The 15700-nt window shown below is 37.8% G+C and overlaps 4 protein-coding genes across 8 annotated transcripts in view; all 4 read right to left on the bottom strand.

The window, feature by feature from the left end:
* Nucleotides 1–4538: 4538 nt before the first annotated feature.
* On the bottom strand, nucleotides 4539–6604 carry malsu1 (mitochondrial assembly of ribosomal large subunit 1). Its single transcript, XM_034875156.1, has 4 exons — nucleotides 6213–6604; nucleotides 5064–5239; nucleotides 4893–4974; nucleotides 4539–4796 (listed from the first exon to the last, which is right to left on the bottom strand). The coding sequence occupies exons 1-4, from the start codon at nucleotides 6526–6528 to the stop codon at nucleotides 4642–4644; spliced, it is 729 nt and encodes a 242-aa protein (XP_034731047.1). The 5' UTR covers nucleotides 6529–6604; the 3' UTR covers nucleotides 4539–4641.
* A 459-nt stretch (nucleotides 6605–7063) lies between these two features.
* Nucleotides 7064–10974, bottom strand: smpd5 (sphingomyelin phosphodiesterase 5). Of its 2 annotated transcripts, XM_034874842.1 has the most exons (9): nucleotides 10740–10974; nucleotides 9021–9729; nucleotides 8505–8885; nucleotides 8279–8354; nucleotides 8031–8171; nucleotides 7832–7921; nucleotides 7680–7743; nucleotides 7383–7542; nucleotides 7064–7196 (listed from the first exon to the last, which is right to left on the bottom strand). In XM_034874842.1, the coding sequence occupies exons 2-9, from the start codon at nucleotides 9624–9626 to the stop codon at nucleotides 7089–7091; spliced, it is 1626 nt and encodes a 541-aa protein (XP_034730733.1). In that variant the 5' UTR covers nucleotides 9627–9729; nucleotides 10740–10974; the 3' UTR covers nucleotides 7064–7088. The 2 variants fall into 2 exon arrangements, with proteins under 2 accessions (XP_034730733.1, XP_034730732.1); XM_034874841.1 differs by having other exon boundaries at nucleotides 8505–9729.
* A 1220-nt stretch (nucleotides 10975–12194) lies between these two features.
* LOC117946516 (speriolin-like protein) lies at nucleotides 12195–14585 on the bottom strand. Of its 2 annotated transcripts, none has more exons than XM_034874719.1 (4): nucleotides 14335–14574; nucleotides 13239–13457; nucleotides 13024–13148; nucleotides 12195–12854 (listed from the first exon to the last, which is right to left on the bottom strand). In XM_034874719.1, the coding sequence occupies exons 1-4, from the start codon at nucleotides 14495–14497 to the stop codon at nucleotides 12522–12524; spliced, it is 840 nt and encodes a 279-aa protein (XP_034730610.1). In that variant the 5' UTR covers nucleotides 14498–14574; the 3' UTR covers nucleotides 12195–12521. The 2 variants fall into 2 exon arrangements, with proteins under 2 accessions (XP_034730610.1, XP_034730611.1); XM_034874720.1 differs by having other exon boundaries at nucleotides 12219–12854; nucleotides 13239–13442; nucleotides 14335–14585.
* Nucleotides 14586–14652: 67 nt separating this feature from the next.
* The window catches only part of grinab (glutamate receptor, ionotropic, N-methyl D-aspartate-associated protein 1b (glutamate binding)), a 6307-nt gene continuing 5259 nt past the window's right edge, over nucleotides 14653–15700 (bottom strand). For all 3 annotated transcript variants that reach the window (XM_034874716.1, XM_034874717.1, XM_034874718.1), the window contains one exon: nucleotides 14653–15405. In XM_034874716.1, the coding sequence (XP_034730607.1) occupies nucleotides 15253–15405 (153 nt within the window). In that variant the 3' untranslated portion in view covers nucleotides 14653–15252. The remainder of the gene's footprint in view (nucleotides 15406–15700) is intronic.

A 15700-nucleotide genomic window follows, 5' to 3' on the forward strand; every position in this document is an offset into this window, starting at 1 on the left:
ACGGGAGTGGGGACAACAGAACAGAGAAGGCAACAAATCCTGCAAGAGAATGGGAATGGCGACTGGGGGTAGAGAAAGACAAACAAACAAACAACAACAACAACCAAAGAACAACAAAGACACAGCCAGCCAAACAACAGTTATAAACAGCTGATTTAAGTAAACAACTCAGGGAAAATAGAAGGAGAACAATGAAGCAATGTAAAGAAACAACACCGCACCACACAGCCATGAGAACTAACATTAGATTTAAATGAATAACTTAATGATAAGGATAAAGAGTAGTTCTACCTGTTGATAACCATGGACAACCTACAATTATTTATGTCAATATGTTAGTGTGTGTGTGTGTGTGTGTGTGTCTGTGTGTGTGTGTGTGTGTGTGTGTGTGTGTGTGTGTGTGTGTGTCTGTTTGTGTGTGTTTGTGTCTGTTGTTTTCCCCTGCCAGAATGTCTGGACATGCGCACATTGCCACATAGCACAACTATCAGATATATCACCTGACAAATACCATATGTGTGTGTGTGTGTATATATTGTATATATATATGGTGGCTTGAGAACGTTTACACCCCGATGCCAAGGTTGATTAGAAAGAGGAATAAAAAAACATCTTTTGGAAATTAATATGAATGCCTTAACTCAAAGAAATTAGGCAAATCCAACCTTTTAAGGACACCAATTTTCTGTGTGAATGACTAACGTATTGTAAATACATAATTGTTCTTCCTTAAAATACAGGGGGCATAAGTATACACACCCTTATGTTAACTTATTTTGCTGGATGTTGGGATGTCCCTTATTCAATTTTAATTGGTTAGCAACAAATCTGCTGGATTTATTGTCATGATCAAAGTTCTCTAAGCGAAGTCTTTGTAACTGGAGTTTTTTATTTTTTATCAGTAATATAATTTAACTCAAGTTTTAATTTTCTCAGATCATTCAACATGTGTTTCTGTGGTGAGGCTGCATGGGCAGCTTCTAATATATTTATTTTTGTTCTACCTCTAATTCATGGGATCTCTCTTTCTTTTTGTGTGTGATGACTAGGAGATTATTTTTCCTGTTGATTTCCAGAAATTGTGACTGCCTGCTGTACTGAGCCTGTCAACTGCTGGATTAGATACAAGGTTAAAGTCCCCTCATATTATAAGAGCTGTGTCTGAGTGAGCAGAAAGTGAGGTGAAGAAAGCATGATAAAAGGAGGGGTTTTCAACATACAAGCCATAGATATTAGCAATGCCTAAAAGAGTATTTTGAAGAGAAATGTTAACTTTAATAACAACACTTTGGATTATGATTGAAGTGTGTTTTTCTATTTATTACAATAGTAACAACTCTTTGTTTAGAGTTGAAGCAGGCTGAGTACGGATAAGGAAAATGAGGTGAGGTGAGTTTATCTGCCGTCGTGGATAAATGAGTCTCCTGTAGTAAGACAAAGTCTGATTGTAGATTATCGGGTATAATATCATACTTATAAGTGATTAAGTCAAACGTTTTGAGGGGTTAGCAGTTATAATCTAGAAGGACAAAAGAATCTTTGAAAGTCTCAAACTCATTAATAAATGTAAATATGAATCCATTTATTTTATATTTAAAACTCACACGTGATCTACATGAATGCAAAACTGTGGCACTATCACTACACTTTAAACACTGCTGACAGAGACACAGTTTTATTAAGACAACAACTGAAACCATTTTGGCCAAACCAGGAAGCCTCACTCCAAATCACACCAAATCATACAAAAAAAGGATAGTAAATCGCTCAAGCCCATAGATTTTCAATTCCAGTTGATAGAGGGCACAAAAAGCTTTCAGTGTCCAAATTGTAAGATTACTTTAATGGAAACTACTTTCTTTGAAGAGCACTCTAGTGACATTTGACAGTAGATTGTTTTCTTATGGCAGTCATAGTTATAGCCGAGAACTCTATCCAGAGAGACAGCACAGTCTTTGAAAGGAAATACAAACTATTTACTTTTAGCCGCATTATAACAGAGCATATGAATCAGCAACAAGTGCTTACATTTTAATATATTGAATAAATATCACTCCCGTGCTCCCGGTGATGGTCAATACAAATTTGTCAACATAAATGCTCAAAAATTTCAAAGTAAAATACACTGGAATTGTAGTGGAGAAAGAGAGGGCCAATAATAAGTGCCTGATTTAAACACTTAGTCACATCAGCATGCAGAATACCTTGCCAACAAATAAAAACCAGGTGGATAAAGCACAGAGAGCCCTCAAGTGCCATGTCGGATAAGGTTGGTGTGCTCTCTCGTAATACTCCTCATAAACACCGTCCGCTGAGAGAACACCTGATGCAGCCAAGTGCCAAACCACCTGCAGAATGCAGACTTGTATCAAAGAACTTAAATATCCACCCCTATTTACTTAATTTTCTACAGCAAATACAATACTAGAATGCTAACAGCATAGATGCTACATGGGATTTTAGAAGAGGATTGAAGTGTGAAAGTCTTGGTTGGGGGATGTGGAGATAAATGATTTATGCATACTGCACAGCCAATTGCACAACAGAGAGTAATGAACAGCTTTCGATTAGTTATATCTTTTCTGTCTGTGATTTATATGGTTGACATGCACATACACTGGTGAAAATATATCATATATAAAAGATGATAAGTGTTATACTGGAGCAAACAAGTGCAATGACAATACAATTTTGTTACACCAAATGCTCCTTATCCAGCAATACATCTACTATGCAAGACTCTACTGATGCTGTTCCAAAAGCTAACTAATCTCCCTCAATCTCCTCCATCATAGAGAACATTAACACTATGGCCATTAGAGGCTAGACAACAGCGGGTAAAATGGCTCTAAAGCTAATGAGAACATTAGCATCGTTTGAGTCACTCGTTTCAATTTTCCCTCTCAAGTCATTTGGCTAATCCACTAGAAAGCAGTTGTTTTAATAGTAAGTGGGGCGGCTGTGACTCAGTGGTAAAGCGGTTGCATGCCAATCCGAAGGTTGGTGGTTCAATCCCTGGCGCTGCAGTCCCATGTCGATGTGTCCTTGGGCAAGACACTGAACCCCGGGTTGCCTCCGATGCATGTGTGAGTGTTTATCTAATGAGCAGGTGGCACCTTGTGTGAAAGGTGAATGTATTCTGTATGATGTAAAAGCGCTTTGAGTAGTCGTTAAGACTAGAAAAGCGCTATATAAATGCAGCAGATTTACATAAAAGGTCATAAACTATATTGTAATAAAGAATTGGTTTTGGACAATCTCACACATACCACCATTACCAAATAAAAATAGTTGACATTTATGTATTTAGTTAAAACTGTATTTAATATTGATCACCAATTTTAAGTCCACGTAATTGCGTTTTAGTGGGTTTTTGATGAGTGTGAAGATGGAAATTTAAGATTTCACTATTATTGGTTATCATTCTTCACTTTCAGACAATGTAAGCACAAACAACATAACCACAAGGCACATAAACATTCAAACACCAAGTTCCATCAGGCTCTGTGTGGGCATCTTCCGCTTCATTACATTTTTACATTTGGCTAATGTTCTGATCCTTCATGACTTAAAACAAGTCAATGAAACGGAATGGTCACTTGCTACGAAGTTATAAAGTGTGTGTGTGTGTGTGTGTGTGTGTGTGTCTGTGTGCTTCTGAGACTTGTTTGGATATGATTCTCCACAAAAATGCTGGTCTGCTTAACAAGAAAACTGCACTTTTTAATCTTCAAATGATAATGCATCAGTGTATTTCAATGTTATATAACAAAAACTCAAAATGTTTATAGAAATCATAGCAGTGGAGATCTAAAAATGTTCAGCCATCAGTTTTATAATTTAATCAAAAAAAAAAAAAAGACTGTAAAAGCTCTTTATGTTTCTGTTGTGCTGACCAACCTTTATGTAAGTAACCAATTCCCTGAACAATCTCTTTGCACCCATAAGCACTGAGTGAGTACATGTCACAACTACTACTTTGGCCAACAACTTCTCTTTTCACAGAGGGAGCAATCATCCTGTTTGATTTGACTGAAAGCATCAACTGGAATGGTTTGCTACCGGCTGAAAAACTGCTAAGAGAATGGTACAAAGGTTTTGGTAGTTTCTTAAATATTTACTTTTCATGAGTCTTTATTATTATTTATCTCATTCTTAAGGTCAATCATTTGACAAAAAAGAGAAAGGGACTTTTCTTCGCTACAAGTACTTTTAGTTTTAACAATTGTGAAAAATTCACAACTTTGCAGTAAACGGCTGAAGAAAAACCCTGTCACAATACAAGGACATGTTTAGAAAAGAATTTAAAGATATCTAGAAGGGTATGAAAATATTTTATTTTTAACCATCACAATATGTTAAAACACACTAATTTCCTCCAGGACTCAAAAAAAACATTCAAACAAACACCGATTTTACAAATACCATCTTATGCCCTGTATCATAATCAACGTGATGGGGCTGTGATTCCTACAGTATTGCTGTACAGTCCATTTTAAATTTCTTAAATCCAAACACAAAATGTTTTTTGTTTTTTTTATCATTTAAGTGACAAAAAACTACTTTTAGCTCTACTCACAGGGATAGGACATGATGCATCCAAAGTGACAAAGCAGTAAAAGTCTGTTCACAGATGATTTGTCATTTAGTTACTTCAATATCATATATGAAGTCTTCTGGTAGTTTCTCCACAGGCATTCTCATCAGCTGCTCATCATACATGCGGAGAGTCCAGAGTTTCTCTAGCTCGTACACTTCTCGGGTCTCTGGAAGCATGAAGTGAACTACCATATTCCCTGAGATAGAGAGGACCAGGAAAATGAACACCACGGGTAACTATCAACAAACACCAGTTTATATAAAAGATTGTCTAAATTGGACACTTTGCATACCGAAGTCAATACACATCCAGTCCTCTGCATCCTTTCCTTGGATCTTGACATTTCGAGCGCCATCTGTCTTTAGAAACTTATACTGGAGGAAAATTATTTGTTGTGTAAGTTTCCAAAAAATAAAGATTGCACATATCAACATGTGAGAAAGACAAAACAAATGTTAGTTACCACTTTGATGGCATAAAGGGCCATTGCGCGGAGGTGTCTCGGTGATACACCACTGACAACAATGAAGTTCTCTGTGTATTTGATCTGCTCTGGTACTTTAATCACACAGATGTCCACTGCGTTTTCCTGACGCAGTAAAGACACCAGCACATCCAGAGTGAACGTCTCAGAGGATCCTGAAGACAACCGTAAAAAATCAAAAGTATTTTTCACTCATCACATGATATATGTGAGCTGAAACAGAGACATGCCAACATACAATAATTAAAGCAATGCAGGGTGAGTCAGGGGCCTCATCCATTACAGTTACTAAGGCTGCAACTAACAATTTCTCAATATCCATTCATTCACTCATTTGCTGATTATTTTCCTGGTAATCGCATCATTTAGTCTTTACGTCAAAAAAAAAATCATAAATCTGAAACGATTGATCAATTAGCCAATCAACAGAAAAATACTCAGCAATTTCAATAACCAATTATTCGTTTTAAGTCATTCTTCAAGCATAAAAACAAACACATTTGCTGGTTCCAGCTTCTCAAATGTGAAAAAGAGTAGTATAATAAACTAAATATGTTTGAGTTTTGGTCTGTTGATTGGACAGTCAAATACTAAAAATAAGCTATTTTAAGAAAAAATTCCAATGGACATTTTGCAGTACTTTGATCCATTGATTATCTGGAGAAATAATCAGCAGATTAATCAAATTAATGACTTATTCAAATGTTTTATTACCCAAACATGGATGTATAACAAAACCGTCTCCAACCAATAATGCAGCAACAAAGATATTCAGTTTACAAAATAATCACATTTAAGATAAAAAAATAAGAAAAGAAATTCTTGAAAATTACTTAAATTATACATTTACTGACAAATTACTTGCCAGTGATGAACTTTTCAACTAATTCAATTTACTACAATGCAACAAGCTGTAGCTATTACATCTTTTGCATTTTTCCTTTAAATTACAAGATCACTAACTTGTAATCCAAATATATATATATATATATATATATATATATATATATATATATATATATATATATATATATATATATATATATATACATACACACAAATACTTAATCTGTTCCATCTACAATTCAATGATTAGTCGACTAATCTTTTCAGCTAACAGCTACTTACTTTGACTCGGGGACCTGCTATCACAGACCATCTCATGCGATATCTCTTGAAACCCGCCAGTGCTTCTCTTGGCATCACTGCTTTCACTACACATCTCTGAATAAAACCGTTTTGTGTCCAAGTGACGGGCGGATACATGATGCCAGAGCGGACATGAGGATAAACTTGATGTCAAAAGTCGAGGCAAACACAGACTGTCACGAGCTTTGGGGATCAAATAGACTCTTCTAAAAACACCCGTTTGCTCCAGTAAAACACTACTGTTAAATAGCGATGATACCAGTTTCTTAGAGCGACCTAGCATACTCATATTCATTTTAACTTTTACAACAGAACAAAAGAATCAGCCAATACCATCCACGAGCCTATGGTATATGATAATAATAATTAAAAAATGAGCTAAAACAGGAAGCGACTCTCGTCCTTGTCTTTTAATTGGCTCGTGCGTCTTCTTCGTTGGTCACTTGCTTGACATAAATGAAAAGCACCTCCTATCGACCACAAAGTATATCGACCTCAGAACAGAACGTGAGATGGGCATTTTCAAATATTACTACTTGTAGTTGATGACAAATTAAAAACAAAAGACAAGGTATAAAATTGTATTCTTTATATTTATTTCTGTAGGAAAAAATTCAGAGTGAAAAATATATTGTTGTACAAAATTATTACATCTGTCCTTAACGGGGTGTAATGTAAAAAACTTAACATACCTGTGGAAATTTCAATTATTCTATATTAATTCAACCTGAGGTATAATCTAGCACATTGCAATAGAAACCACAAGTTCATTGATGTAAACAAAACATTGTTGTGCATGTGCAATTTTTGTCAATTTTGTTCCCTGTTTGTATGACACGGTGTTCACTGCAGTCGTCATTGATCAGGACCGTCAGAGTCCATAATTACATTTAGTCTTAAGCCCACAGGAATATGGTCTGTAAGGCCAGCCAGCTGGGTTATAAAGGTCACCTCTTCAACTTCCTGAATGGAGAAAAAAGAAGTGCATGTTTTTATGATGCTTTATAATGGGGGATAATTTAGTTTAAGTACTGATTGTCAGTAGTTTTGCCATATGTAAATGTTTTAATTATTTATATAGGATCTAAAAGTAACTTGTAACTTGAAGGAGAAGTTATAAAGAAAAAAAGAAAAAACAGGGACACGTACTGTTCGGCAGTGCTTTGAAATGGAGCTTTCGCGGTATAGGATGTAGTCGATCCGACGACCAATCCACGGCTGACCAGTCTCAGGGTAAACCAAAGGGCAGCCCTCTCTAGCAACAGGAGGGGAGATATACCGCTTTCTTAGATCCTCTCTCTCCAAGGTTCTACACAAATAAGCAGAGAGGACAGAGTGGATCTTCCAATCAGCTTCAGTGAATCAACAGTGAGTAAGGAGTTCTGGTCACGTCACATTAGTAGTGATGAGCTGTGTAAAGGCTTAAGAAAGTAGAACTGAGTGTACCTTTGTAGATTTTCTGGGGTGTTTATGTCATCTTTATACAATGTGGGCTGCTCCAGCAGAGTACCTTTAGATGCAAACCAATAGATGTTATTATTTGTCTTGTCTTTGTATGCCATATTTGCTGTAGAGTAATTGTTTGAAATGGTACGCACCAATGACCCAAGGTTTCTCTTTTCCAGGCCCTGCCCTGCAAGGATCTCTGTATTCCTCAAACAGAGGGTGATTCTGTTCCAAGGTGTCATCTAGACAAACAGAAAACAATTAAATAAACCAAAATAAAATACCTTTTGGTAAAAGTGCTTTCAGAAGAAAGAAAAAAAATTAAATTAAATAATATTGTCAGAAACACACCAGGTGAGCAGTTGTCAAAGTTGAAATCTCCACAGAGTACATCAAAAGCGACTTCCTCTTCAGGCAGTTTGTTGGCAGTTTGAAAATCCCCAATCCACTTAGTAAGCATGTTCAACTGCTCATAGCGAATTTCCCCTTCACCTGATTAAAGAAAACCCAGACCAGCTATTACTTATCTTATCTTTGTTTTCTCAAAAGAAAATGACAAATTTTGAGTTGAGCAGACCAAATCAGAAAATTTGACTTGCCTTCTGGAGCATGAAGATGAGTGCAGTTGAAATAGCCAACCACATTCTTCTGTTTCTGATTCTGCCCGATTAGCACCTGACAAAAACCCAAAACATTAGCATAACATCCATTTTCACTGTGTCCATACTGTGACAAAAGCATGAGTACTAATTAATATGAACTCCACAACCCAAAAAGGACAACTGGATTAATTTAAAATGGCGAAATACATATTAAAAAAGGCACCTTAGCAGAAAGGAGGCCCTTTGCAGCCAGTGCGTCTTCCCCACGGCCGTTGGGAAACCAGTGGTACTGGGCCTCGAGCACAGGGAAACGGCTGGCTAGAAACAAGCCACTGTTTAAGAACTTGAAAGAGGAACATCTGCATGGGGGCTGGCAGGCATACACACCAACTTCATACAGTATGTGTCCAAACGCAGGTCTTAGTGCTTTGGTGAGCTTCTGTGCCGCCCTCTTATCAAACACCTCTTCTAGGCACAGTATGTCCACATTTGCTGGAAACAATGACGAAACTTCCCAGGTTATATTGTCCTGCTGGTGGAGACCCTGGGAGAGCAAAGCTCGGGGGGCACTCCGGTGACCAGCTCGGCCCTGCTGGTTGGAGATCTGATTGGAATTGAAAAGGGGAGAAGGTGAGTCAGTCGAAGGCTCCTCTGTATCATCACAGGGCACACAGACCGTGTGACTATTGGACTCTGGAATTGAAACATGTACTTCAACTAAATCGGAATGTTGACTCACTGGGCTCTGTGCTTGTGTATCAGTGGCCCCGTATGTAGGGTAGTTAACTGGGGGAAATATGCTGTTGGAGGGGCTGAGAGTACCACAGCTGCTGGGGGAGTCAACAAAGATGCAGATATGGGGTCGACACACACCCTGCACAATGTGCTGACCAATTGCAGCCGCTCTGCGCTGGGTGTTCCCCAGGTTGTTGAAACGAGCCAGGCTGTCAGGCAACAGACAAAGGTTGGCTGTGGCAAATCCAAATGATGCCTTTCCTACCAGCTCAAAGCCCCTGTGTGTCTCCTTCTCTGGTGAGGATGGTGTCTCTCTATGGTAGTAAAAGGGCCTGCGGCAGGCCTGAAGAGGTGCCCACAGAATAAATCCAAGAAGAGCCAAGGGGGCTGAAGCGAGAAAAAGAATGAAGAAGATAATAGAGCCGAAGAAGACTTTGAGGGGGTGGAGGTAGCACTCCTGCTCCAGTCGCTTGGTTTTCTCCAGGGTGGTGGACTTGACAACAGCAATGAGGCGATCAAGAAACCAGAAGCAAGGCAAGATGAATGCCCATCCCACAGCATGGATGCCTGCAACAAGCCCATTAGGAAATGGAGACGACTGCAGGGCCATGCCTCTGCTTGTTTTTTAAGCAACAAACAGGATGAGTAACATTGGGACTTCCTGTTCTAGCCTCATTCCAGGACCAAGTCTTGCTCATGGGCTCCACTGGAAACTAAGACAAGAGAAAGAAATTAAAAATGATTAAAATGTAATGACATATCTCTATTCTTTCAACCTATATAAACAGTTGGGTTACCATGTATAACTGGCTTTCATTCTCACATTGCCTTCATGCCCTTACACGTAGTTGTAAAAAACAGACCAGACCAGACCATCTTAATGCATCATGATCACTTTTAAGGAGGCAAAGAGAAAACATGGTGTTAACAGCCTATAATCCAGCTGTCCCCATCTGCGCAGTGTTGCTAACCATTGACGATACGAGCCTATCTGAACACACCTTTGTGTGTATTAAAAGATTAATTATACAGTTGGGTGTGTCAAAGGTAAAACCTAAGACAAATATTTTTCTAATCTTTTATAGATATTTTTTTTAAATTTCTAATCCGATACATTTTTTTTAAACAGTATCTCTACTATAATATATTCAGAACGTGTGATACAATGATATAGGGCTACAGTCAAGAAGTCTAGATACTATACATTTAAATGTGAACTATCAGTCACTCGTCTTGCAGACGTCGGGTTCTGACTAACGGACAAAATAGGACAGAATTCAACCAGGAAGTTGCAAACCTCCAATTCTATTTACAGTCACTCCATTCAAAGCAGGCTATTATAACGTGAAGTGTTTTATCGTTGGGATGGATGCGAGCTTTCCGTGTCAATGCGCCTGCCTGGTCAGTCGATACTCATACAGGTAGGTTAGGTGGGTCACAGCAATGCTACGTTACTCTGCTCGCCTGTGTGCAGGTATGCTAAGCTAACAATATCTGTTTTAAACGATTTAGAAAGACGTTTAAATCAGCTTTAACCCTGGTGTTTTACAACCGCATGCTGTTGCGGTATAATTATAGCACCTGAGCATTGGATTCGCACACTTAATACCTTCTTTAAATATTCTACCTTTTTAGTTATTGCAAATGAACGCTGTCACCTGGTCTGTTGCGTAACTAGCTTAAAACAATCGGCTAATGTGGCGACACAGATGCACTGTCTTACCTTAGCACGAAAACTGGGACAGGCCGTCTGGTGAACCCATACAGCGAACAACGTACTAATACATTTATTTTATTAGATTTATTTATTAGGTTGTGAGGTGTTCACCGGAAATGATCAGTTTCTAACTTAAAAACAGATAACCGGTTCAGTAAAGAACATAAGAGGCTACACTAACCCACACTACTCCCACCGGCTTGTCAGAGGCTTTCATTAAGCCACACCCTAATGGGGCTGTCATGATGTCTGGCACGTGACCTCACCTGAGATCAACCCTAGAGTCCATGGAGGAGACAGGCAAGTAAGAGCTGAGAGGATAGTTACTAAAGCAGACAGACATAATATAATAGTTCCTGTTTGATTTTGATAGTGAAAATAAAGAAAAATATTTAATAAGTTATATATTTACTTTCTAAATACCACATCCACAAATGCAAATTCAATGGTTTTAACCAGTTACTTCGTGGTTTTAAGATATGCAACCTTTGTGGCCTTGCTGGACTGATTTTGGAGTATCTTGGACTTAAGTTGGTGCTATGATTTAGACTGTTGAATAACAAGGCCTTGTTGTCCTCTTTGCCTGTATACCCCTGAACCTTGTGTTGTCAATTTTGTAATGTGTTTGTCTGTGTATGTCCTATATGTATTGTATATTACTTTGTATTGATTAAAAATAAAACAGTAGGATAGTTACTGTAACCCAGTGAGTATTCTTCCATTCTGAATATCTAGCTAAAAATGCAATGGCTTCAGGACAATGTATTGTGCAGTCACTGTGGTTGTATAATACGTGTTTACATTTATTTAATTTGGAAAAATGTTTACCATTTCATGCCAAAAACCTTTAATTTAGTATGAACTATTAATCTACAGGAAATATGTGCCCCAAGTACACGGTGGAGCAAGCTATAGTCCAGCATGTGTGGCCTACATTAAGGTTGCTGCAGAATAAATTAATCATGAGCATTATTTCACCTGCTGGAACAATGATCTTGCAAAGAGACAGTAAAGGCCCTCAATAAACTCCTGATGATATCTTTTAGTCCCTCAAGTGATATTACACCAACCCAGTGGTGGAATGTAACTGCATTTACGGTACTGTACTTAAGTACACATTTGAGGTACTTGTACTTTACTTTTTTTTTTTTTTAAGCCACTTTACATTTGTCCTCCACTACATTTCGGACAGAAATATTGTACTTTTACTCCACTTCAAACTACCCAACAATGTATACTGTAAGTCCAACTGAAACTACTTTTAATACTTTAAGTACATTTTTCTGATACTGCTTGCATACTTTTACTACAATAACATTTCCAATACAGGAGTATGTTTTCAGTGTGGTGTTAGTACTTTTACTTAAGTTAATGATCTAAATTCTTCAACCACTGCTCCAACCCTAGATATCACTGTCAACTAAACATTTTTGAACTAATTATTTCTTTAACATGGTAAGAAATTGCCGTAGTATAATAATGAATATTGGTTAAAATAAGAACCCACTGTTAGATGTCTTTAACAGGTTGACTTTTTTGTTTGTACATGAAATCCGTTTGAGAAAGACTGAATGCTTTATATATTTATGGCCTCAATACAGTTGGCTGTTCAGTTTTACCATGCATACTGGCAGTGTAAGCAAATATGCAACTGATTTAGTTTTTGGTTTGCCCTTTTTTTTAGAATAGCAGGTTTTACTGTGTGTACAAATTCATAGCTACACATTTATCACTGTTTATTTCCAATTGGTAGACAGTATAGACTTTGCTGGTCTTATACGGTTGTGTCTACCAGAGAAGAAGAGGCTTTCCATCTTTCTCGGCCATGTCGCAGAGGCAGGTGAGCACAAGGAGCAGGTCCCTCTGAAGTTTGCTCGGCGCAGTGGTCATTATCAGCTTTCTCAGGAAATCTGAATTATTGTAGTCAACTGTATCCATGCAGTTTTCGCTAGGCCTCTCCTTCAGGATCCCATAGGTGTTAACAATGAATTCAGAGAAAGAAGGGTGAAGTTTTGTTCTATACCCGAGCTGGTTCAACCTCTCCATGAGGTCAGCATACCTCTGGGTGATATGAAGCAGATAGCCTTCATCTACCTTCCCTGTCAGCGGGTGTGTGGATACCTGCAAAAGAGAAAGAAAGGCATAGGACTTCCTTCTGATTTATATTTGGTGTTTTTAAAATGAACTGCTAATGGGATTAGTTGTTTAGATTTGATCTCTTATTTGTCCACTGAAAAGTTACACAACCAGTTGTACAGTTATACATAAAAAATATGTCCTCCTTTCTGACCTCTCTAATTTTTTCTGGAAAATTGAGCAGTGTGAAACCATAAAGCCTCCTATGGCTCTGGAAGACATGGGACAGAATCCTCCTATCAAGTTGGTATGCAATCTCTCCCAGCAGTCTGTATGGGCCTGCGGTGACAGGAATAAAACACATTAATAAAAGATTATGTATCATTTTTATTACTGCTGTAAAATGTCTGCATGTCTGGAATCGCTTACCTTTGACCTCAAGAGGAAAATCAGCCTGGCAGCTTTGAATCTCTGCTTTCTCACATGTATCTGTGTGCACCGACGTTTGGAGGAACGACTTGAAGTCGACGGGGGATGAAGTTCGTTTTTCGTGTCTTAATCTGGTTTGTTGCAAGTCTTTTCTGAATTGTCTCTCGTTAGAGGTGTTTGGCCACAGACTGGACGGGTGTCTTCCTGGGAATGAGCAAAATGATGACACAGAAACCTTACATGCTTCCTCAGTGCAACAGCCTTTTCACTTGCTGGTATTGACTAGCTACAGACTGCACACATCAGTTTAAGCCTCTTTCCACTGGCTCCCAGTATGTTTTAGGACTGATTTTTAGATTTTCTATTAATCTATTAGAATGTCTATTGTCTGTTATAGAGCCATTATCTGCCTGAAGAAATAAGGCTTGCTGAGTCAGTAACAGCTTTTCAATCTTGTTTCTTGTACATTAGAGAACTTACCCTGAACTCAATTGAGTATTTCTTTTAACCCGATTTAACTTTAATTGTCCCTTTAGTAATTTATTAATAATAATGAAGTCATGTAATTAATTTGCAACCTCAAGGAAATGCTATTTAAAGAATACACTCATTACCCATACTGTATGTAAAACTGTGGTAAAATGAAAATAGAAAAAAATCCTTCTCAAAATCCCTGTGGAACAGTATGATTGAAAGATGTACTGACATTCATAATAGTTGTAAACTCTGCAAGAATAGAAATTTTAACACATTTATTCTATGATGTGAATTTATCCTGAAGTCTTAGAAAGATTTAACAATGTATGTTATATAAGCAATCACACACAGCTCAGGAATAAGGAGACCGTTGCTTACATAGATTGCGATTTTTCCTAAGCTGTTTAAATGTATTTTAGAAATAAACTTTAATTACTTACTAAACTTACACTTCACTGTACTATTACTCTGCTTTAACAAAAAAACAACAACAGGGGAACCAGAACTCCAACAATGACCTTAATTTATAGGTCAACAGTTGTTTGTATTCTATTAACTTTGATTAATCTAAACTGCACCCTGGCTGCCATCTAGTGGCTGAGAAAAATAGTTACAATACCTGGCAATTCCTCAAAAGCATCATTGTTGAAGCTCTGCATCCTGGCTCTCCACAGGTCTGTGTTTTCCTGGACTACATTAAACACGGACTTCATCAGTTTATTTTCCTGCTCCAGTTGTTCATTTTTTGAAAGTAAGCCATTAATGGTTTGCTCCAGGTCCATTTTGGGGCTCCTGGTTTCACAGCTGAGTCACAAAAAACCTCAAACCTTCTGCATGCTGACAGAATCGTATATCAAATCACAACAGAGCAGAGTTCTGTGATGGGATTCCGTCAGGATTCTTTCAATCAACACAAACGACAGAGATCAGGTTTTACAAAAGAACATTTATGCACAGAATGAAAAGGTTATTCTTGATCTTGGACATAGTAGTTTAACAAAAACCCAGGATCTGCTTACTAGCTTCGTCTAGGGCTTTCCACCATGTCACTTCCCCAGCTGATGTAGTTTGCTCGGTTGTCATGGCGATGGATCTGTTAACATGTAAGTTCAGCAGTTGCTATGCGTACATGCACTGCACTTTTTTTTATTCCTAAAAGTGCAATGGCTACCTGAGCTCGCATGTCAACAGATTTATCTCCATGACAACAGATCAAACTCCTTCTGCTGATGAAGAATGTTGAAAGCATTTCAAAAAAGCTGGTGTCAAATCTTTATACTGTTAAATGATTTCATAAGCCACAAGATATCAGTTTCTAAATCAAAGAAAGAAAAGTTTTGTAGAACACGCCATGTAACTTCATACAAACATAGACAATCTATATTATCAAAAAAAATAACATTTGCATTGGGTGAAGCATAATATTCTTAAACTATGCGATCACTGCACATGACAAGACTTAATGAAAACCAGCTCACTTCTATCCATGAACTGAAAGCAAATTTCTGTCAGATTTTCTACCCGCTGTTCCTCCTGCTCAGCTCCCCCTTGCCCTTCCAAAGATAGCAAGAATATAGAGGAAGATGTTGATGATGTCTGTGTACAGGTTAAGAGCAGCAAAGATGTATTCTTCTGGACTCAGGGACAGTTCCTTGTTGCCAAGCAGCAGCTGTGTGTCCACCGCCAAGAACTGTACCATAGAAGACATTCACAAAAATGTGTCAGGTATTTAATCCATAGCTTGAAGTTAGAGTTGCGTGGTACCCAAATTTTGATTGCATCCCTGTCTCACTACACGCACTTTCTGAATTCTGTTCTTTTGGAGTCAATTTTTACTGCACATTCATTTTCTGTGTACAGTGATTTAATAATAGTGTCATAAACCTTACCTCCTATATTGCTTTTAATACATTTACAGTGGGTACGGAAAGTATTCAGACCCCTTTAAATTTTTCACTCTTTGTTTCATTGCAGCCATTTTCCAA

The sequence above is a fragment of the Etheostoma cragini genome, chromosome 6 (genome assembly GCF_013103735.1).
Source record: "Etheostoma cragini isolate CJK2018 chromosome 6, CSU_Ecrag_1.0, whole genome shotgun sequence".
Taxonomy (NCBI): Eukaryota; Metazoa; Chordata; class Actinopteri; order Perciformes; family Percidae; genus Etheostoma; species Etheostoma cragini.